Source organism: Porites lutea, chromosome 13, assembly GCF_958299795.1.
Source record: "Porites lutea chromosome 13, jaPorLute2.1, whole genome shotgun sequence".
NCBI classification, from domain to species: Eukaryota; Metazoa; Cnidaria; class Anthozoa; order Scleractinia; family Poritidae; genus Porites; species Porites lutea.
The window spans coordinates 18,192,519-18,200,018 of NC_133213.1; the positions used below are offsets into that span (position 1 = coordinate 18,192,519).

At 36.7% G+C, this 7,500-nt stretch overlaps 1 protein-coding gene across 1 annotated transcript in view; it reads left to right on the plus strand.

Moving 5' to 3' along the window:
- Positions 1 to 7,500, plus strand: part of LOC140923205 (exportin-T-like) — a 148,736-nt gene that overhangs the window by 132,726 nt on the left and 8,510 nt on the right. The window contains exons 39-45 of the mRNA XM_073373286.1: positions 739 to 805; positions 1,392 to 1,430; positions 2,248 to 2,304; positions 2,433 to 2,501; positions 3,678 to 3,751; positions 4,367 to 4,436; positions 5,455 to 5,613. Of these exons, the coding sequence (XP_073229387.1) occupies positions 739 to 805; positions 1,392 to 1,430; positions 2,248 to 2,304; positions 2,433 to 2,501; positions 3,678 to 3,751; positions 4,367 to 4,436; positions 5,455 to 5,613 (535 nt within the window). The remainder of the gene's footprint in view (positions 1 to 738; positions 806 to 1,391; positions 1,431 to 2,247; positions 2,305 to 2,432; positions 2,502 to 3,677; positions 3,752 to 4,366; positions 4,437 to 5,454; positions 5,614 to 7,500) is intronic.

The following is a 7,500-nucleotide window of genomic DNA, read 5'->3' on the forward strand; positions in this document are numbered from 1 at the left end:
TCAGATGGTGTTGTGCACTGCAAACCATACGCAGACTGGCTTTTCTATTTAGCACTAATCTAAAATATGCGTTGAGTTCATGGAATTTACCCAGACTATATTTATTGAAAAAAAAATGGAGCCATTATTTCTTTGGTAGTTATCCGATGTGCTTTATAATTCGAGTACGTTTGAAATTCGCTAGATGATTCAGCCTTGAATTGCATGAGAATGACAGTAAGAAACTGAAGCAAATGATTTCTCTCATATTACGTGATTAATATTCAGCTATAAGCGTGTGTGTTGTGAATGTTGCAAGCTATGATAATTACATGCTAATTAATTCCTATTTAACTTTTTGCTTTTTGCTTTTTGCTTTTTGCTATGACAACCTTATTGCAATTAGGTGTATTTCTGTGGTCATTACTTTTCTTCTTCATAATTTGTTGGTAGTCTGTGGTCATTACTTATGTTCTTCATTATTGGTATGTCTGTGGTCATTACTTATGTTCTTCAGTGTTGGTATGTCTGTGGTCATTAATTTTCCCTTAACTGAAGGTTTGTGTTATTGGGAGTTGACTGTATTGATTTTTCTTCTAGTATTTGGGAAGTTTTGAGTTCAATCATTTCAGGACTCTTTATTTTCCTTTGTCCTATGTGCTCTTGTGTTATACCTCAAAGATATTTTATCTTTCTCATTTATTCACTGAGCTTAACTTGTTACTACGTATGGTAAAGTTGGGTGTTGTTCATTTATAGGGCAAATATGTTTAACTATGCTCATGATGTGCTGAAAAGGCTTCAAGCTCTGCTTGTTATAAATCCTGTAAGTAAACACACTGTATCTAATGTGTAATAGTAACCTTTCTTTCCCAAGAATGAGTAGCCTGTTCCACAAACACGAAAATAAAACGGCCCCGCCAACCTTTCGAGTGCATTTTTCTTTCCCGTCTTCCCCACTTTCTGAGAGCCTGGAACAGGCTAAAGAATGAGGTGGTAATGAACATTTGTTACAAGAAAAGATCAGAGGTGATTTTTGTGTCCTTTCTGCAGGGGTTTCAAAATGTTTTGAAGTAGGTGGCTGACTCTAGAAAAGTAGGCGGCTGTGACAATTATTGAGGGACCGCAAGGCCCCTGAAGGAAGAGGGGCCTAGAGTAGCCAGCAACATACAATCAAGTAGCTGGTGGAACTCTGGCAGTCGTCGGCTTCTTTTGAAACCACTGTTTCTGATGAATGAATTGCGCTGTGGTATGAGAGATGTTGGGCTTTGAGCATGAGTTAATGTCTTCAGTTTCACTCATGATAGTCACCTGTGACAGAGTTTTTTAAGTCTCAAGACTCTAATAAGTAAGTTTTAGCTTAAACAGTGCATTTCTTTTTTATTCTGAAACAGTTTTTTTCCTTATTTTAGGATAATGGTTACCAAAATCTACTTTCTGCCGATGACCAGGTTATTATCTTGTTTATTAATAATAATTATAATTAGTATATACACACTCAGTGATCTTGGTGAACAGTGGCTTTAGGAATATTTAGCCACTATTCACCTCGATTTCAAAGAATAATTGTTAATTATATAATGATGATGATGATGATGAGTGAAAATGACGATGACAATGACATTGATGATGACGATGACTGATGATGATGATGATGATTTAGATGTAGCCCATTCACACAGTGGTTCTTCATCTACCACTCCTTATCAAATTGAAATTTGGAAGTGTTGCTTTGAGGAGAGGAGAAAAGCGAAGGTTCCAGAGAAAAACATCTTCAAGAAAGCTCAAAGGGAGAGAACACATGCGGCATTGATCCACACCAGGATTTGAATGCAGGCCACATTTTTTGTGGGAGACGAGTACCTTTGCCATCGTGCCACTGTTGCTCCCTGTTATTAATTTAGTGTGTGTGTGTGACAGAGTAAGAAAAAGCCATTTCATGCTGATAATTTTATGAAATCAATGCCTCAGTTTTTCTGTCAACCAGCAAAACTTTAACTTAAAAAAAGAGGCAGATTTATCCTTCCTACAGGCTGGGTTCAAAGCATGTCATAGGTCATGAAAAAAGTCATGAAAAATCATGGAATTTGAAAGAGCTAACAAAACTATGTACCCTGTTCCTAGTAGACAATCATTTAATAGTTGAATTGCTTCAGATCATTCTGTGTTTTCATCACAATGCATTTTTGGGGTATGTGGTACCAACTTCTGAGAGGAAACATTTTGTGGAATATAAGTAATAATATATTTTGTTGTTGTTGTTGGTAGTTGTTTCTCTACGAAAGTGCAGGAATTTTAATTGTTGCCAGTGGAGCTGTCCCAGAGGTATGCTGATAATACTGTTTATATTTATAAATGATTTCATTATTTTAAAAGTGGAATGACCAATTTAAATGTAATACTGTCAGTCTTTCATTATTACAATATTACTACAATGTTTTGTTTTATTTTAGAAGCAGCTATTATACATGCAAAACTTGCTGTCTCCAATCATTGGAAAATTTGATTCTGTTGTCACAAAGGTATTGAAAACTAGTATTTAAATACATTGTCATCCAGTAATTGTAGATGTGATTTGTTTACCCACAAAGGACTTGGGAGTTCTTAAGAACCTGTCAAAATGTGTTCGTGCATTCTAGATTGAACAGGAGTTTGGAAGTGTTGCTTTTTGAGGAAAGGGCAAAATTAAACCAGAGTACCCAGAGAAAAACATTTTGGAGCAAAGGAGAAAGATAACCAAGAAGAGACACAGCCCTCATAATTTGGCCTCAAGGCCAGAAGTTGAAGCCGGGCCACCTTGGTGGAAGGCTAGTGCTCTCTCAGCACTGTGCCACGCTTGCTACGTAAATCCTGAATTCCAGGTTTTCCTTTTGACAAGCAGCTTAAGTGTCCTTTTAACTTGCTCGGGGCAGTTGCATGTCTGTCTGGGCTCATGACTAGTTAGAGTTTATTGAGTTGTCTGGACTATTCGAAGCCTGGGTCAAGGGAACCAGATCTTATGTTGGTTGGTAAAATTAGATAACAATTAAAAATGGCAGTTGTACTTGGAAATTGCAATTAATTTTATTTTACTGCCAAATTCATTGTATCACGCTGCTGCTTTGCAAACGTTGAAGGGGTTTTGGGTTTTCCTGTTCTGTCAATCATTTAAGTGGGACCACTGTAATGCAAATCACAATGTTCAAGTGCTTCCCAGCTTGGCCCACAAAAACAAAACTGAGAATGGCAAAGGCAATTGCCAGGGTGAGTGAAATTTTTGTCCAGGAAAGGAGGCTGACATTGCTTTAATTGCAAGTGACAAGAATAAGAAAGATCAGAAAAATCTTTGTCGATTATAGCCTGAAACAGGACAATCACAAGCAACAAACCTAGAAACACAGAAACAAACCAAAGGGATCGAAATCACAAATCACAAACCACAAACCACAAACCAATCACAAATCACAAACCATGAACATTTGAACTCGTTCAAGTATGTGTTTCCTAAGAGGTCTGTTAAGATGTTTGATGGAACAGAAAAACCCAAAATTCCTTCAAAATACGCAAAATGCACATAATGATACAACAAATTTGGCAGTAAAACACACAGTTTGCAAAATTATGAAAGATGTATATTTCATGTGAGCTCATATGGGCCCTAACTTCAGGTCTACTTATGACTACACAGCACAACAGTGTTGGATTAATTTTTCTTTTAGATGGCCTCAGAATTCGATGAAACTACATCAGCAGCCTATGCACAGTATCTTTACCATCTTGTTGCTTATGCCAGGTAAAAATCATCCAGTTTCTTCTTAAATTTTGTTGGGTGTGTGTAGCCAAGTAGTTAACATCTCGAAGTCCAGATCTGAAGGTCTGGGATTCTAGACTCGCCTGTCATGCTATTTCCTTGGCTGCTTTCAAAACACCAGAAATACTTTCTCCAGTCCCCGTTTTTTTACTGATGGATTTGTGGGCTTATTTGATGGTCAGAATTTGGGAAAAACCTAAATGTAAAAATAAACTGATCTGTGAAAATGTAGTTGCACGGGCATAAGGGAGTTGCTCACTCCAGGTTGTTGGCTTCTGGTCTTAATTAAATATAAAGCATTGATGACACCTTTCTTGAAATTTACAATGGGGCATTTTTTCTGTGCAGCCCCTCAATCATTTCATCAAAAAAAGCTTGCATGTACTACTGAAGGACAACCTATAAAGTTAAAACAGAAGGCAACAAGACAACAGCACTGAACTCTGAAACGCCATGTGACCTGAAGGCCTCCCACTCACTTGAATCCATACTCCCAGCCGCTTCTTTTGTTCCTCAGTCAGTGGAATTAAACCACACTTCCTAGTATTGAAACTTTAAAGGTTGCTGATGTATCACTTTTTTCTTTTTCACTTACAGTCGAGCTAGTAAAGCCTTTACTAATCAGCAGGCATTAAAGGACAGTGGCTGTGCATCCTGCTTCACTGAGGTAGGTTATTGATAATGGCTTTCTTTGAACTCTAAAAACATTTTGTACATGTGCTATCTTTGATAGTTTTTAATAGGGCTTTAATTATGTCACCATAGCAGTTCACAAAGAAATCGTTCTTTTTATTCATAAAAGTAGTTGATTCTTATTGCTTAAACTTTTTTTGTCGTAACTTTGCCACTGTGATTTATTCATCATGCACTTTAAGTTGTTTCACGTCTTGTTTCATTAGTATTTATTCATTTAATAATTTTTTGCATACAAATAAAACAGTGTCAAGCACTACTCTCCTCGCTCATTTCAGCAAACTTTCAAATATTTTACACTTCCCCTGTTATTTAGTTTTGTTGGGCTTAAAACTGCTAGCATTGCATGAGGTCTTTTATTTTGTTATTTACTTAGGAATGTAAAGCAAGTGGCTAAGTGCTAAAATTAGGCATTTCTGGGAATAATTTCATTTTACATAATGTATCTATGTCTTATTCGTCTGAATAAAAAATAGCGCCATACTTCATTGAAATTTAGCTGGAGAATTATGCGTAGTAGACGGAGAATTCTCCGATCTCCGATGCTTAATAAACCCCTTCATACACAAAATGCTCCTTCAGAGATATAAAGACTATAACAGTGTTTTTGGTGAGTTTTGTGGGCATAACAATAATTAAACTTGAAAATGTTTGCCCATCTTTGTCAAGTTTTAATTCTCGCCCATCTTTGCCATGTCCATTGCAGCAGATGACTGCAGGAAACACTTTGAGTGCCTGATATATTGGCTTAAATAATAAATCTTGGGCTTCATTTTTGGAATTCAATTGATGTGAAAAATTTAGCTTTTTAAAAAGATAGCAAATAGTGCGGGATAGTTCTTTTTAGTCTTGAAATGAAATAAGCTGCTAGCACTTTGTTTATAGATTAGGAATCAAATTTGGTTGTTTTCTCTTACAATAGTAATATTATTATTTTAATCAGGTAGTTGTTTCCTTTGTCAGGTAGAAATCTAATTAATGTTGTTTTGTAGGCACTTCCTATTTTCCTGAGGGCCTTAACAATCCCAGTTCATCGAGACACCATTCACTCTGGAGTGCGGCAGTACCTACACAGGATGATTGTATGTTTGGGAGATGGTGTGCTGCCTTTCATCCCAGTTGCAGTTACACATCTGTTGAAAGATTGCTCAGTGAGTATAATATATAGATTTAGCCAGGGCTAAAAGCAAAGCTCTCGATAATATTTATAGTTTGTTCAAACAAAATATAAGATCATGTAATGCTAAGCGGCAAAGGCATGCAACACCAGAAAACGGTTAAAAACAACAATAGGTCTAATTAGCAAAAGCAACTTTGCATGTGCAGCACACTTTTGTTGTACATTTCTTTGCCGTTGTTTTGCACGACTACAACATGAACCTTCCAGAAACTTCTTAGTTACATGTTTAGTGGAGGAAATGTCATACATGTTCCTGTTCACTTTTTTTCACTGCCGCTCATTTTTACCTTGCATTGGTGGCCGCTAGCATTTCTCATTTTGTCACTGCCACTACAAAATTTTCATGTTCTTCTTCCAACAAAAAATGTCTCCTTCGGTTTTTTATCTTGCTCTAAATCCCTGTCACCCTTTTTCTTGTTGAGCTTCACTGGCCTGCCGCCCACTTTCTCTTTTTCTCTGTCTTTCTTTTTCTCTTGCTTGACAATAGTAGACGACACGGATACAGAAACAATTTCCACTTTCCGTTTTCATCTTTATTGACTCTTTTGTTGTCTCTGCTTTACAAGACGCCGGTGGCTATGCGATTTCCCAGCAAAATAACCTTGAGTTGCATTTGGGTTGCCATACCTGTTGATTGAGTTATTTTACATTGGTATGCCTGTGGTGTGGACGGACGGTATCTCGGGTGGGCGATCAGTGTACGGTCACATGATTGCCAAATTTTCTCGGATGGGTAGATTACTTCATTTTCTTTCCCATGGTGCTCTGCTGGCTCGCTTTGCGTGCAAGAGCTCCGCTAAAAATTCCTGACTTATGTTCAAAGGGAGAGATTTTATTTTAATTGAGTCACAGTAAAATTTAGTTTTCTATTAAATTATCGTGTTGATATTGTAGGCAAAATCCATGTCTTATAGTTCATTTTGTTAATATTACTTATTACGCCTTTTGATTTGTGATGAAACTTGAGAAATTACTTGTGGATTGCAAATTCACAGCTTCTTGTACTTGTGGAATAATATTATTGTCTCCCAAGCATGTCATGCAAACATTACTAGCAACGAAATTGAACTTTGTAAAGGCTATTAAACAAGTTTTCAAAAACCACAATTGCCATCCATTTCAGTCTTAAGTTTGTCCATCCATGTTTCCTTTTGTATTTGCTCTCCAGATTGTTATTACACATGTGATGCATGTATGTAGCCAGCATTCGTTTGGCATCCCATTAACCCTTTAAGTTCCAGTAGTGACCAACATCAATTTTCTCCTCACAATATCCATAGATTGTCAAGTGCAACATCTATAAGAATTAATCAAATGATCACAAAGAGAAAAATCTCTGATCTTTTATCAGTTTCTCCCAACTAATTCTGTAAGGAAATGTATAGAGATCAGTTTGGAGAATTTGTTTGTGGATATTGGGGCTTAAAGGGTTAAGAATGAATGGAATGAACAGAACGCAGTTTGATCAGTGACATGCATTTGGACCTTCAATCAGTCATAATCTGATCATGCGTGTTTTGACCATCTGTCACGTGAAACTTACGCAAAGCACAGCGTTGGAGCAAAAGCGTTTTGACTTTGATCGTTGTCGTCTGCACTCTGTAACCTTTGGTTATTACTAGTTTATATATTCCTTTCATGTTTCGAGCAGTTATTTTATGTGGTGGTTCCAACTTCCTGAATTTTTCATAAATTTCATGACCCAGCTCCTTTGAACCACTATCCAACTTATCACATTTAGCATTTTGCTAGGGTTCTGGAAACCTAAGTGAACACTGGTTTAACATGAGCATGAATTTTATGTAAAACATAGATGGTCAAAATTTTAAGCTATTTTTTGTAAGGTTAGCTGTAGATT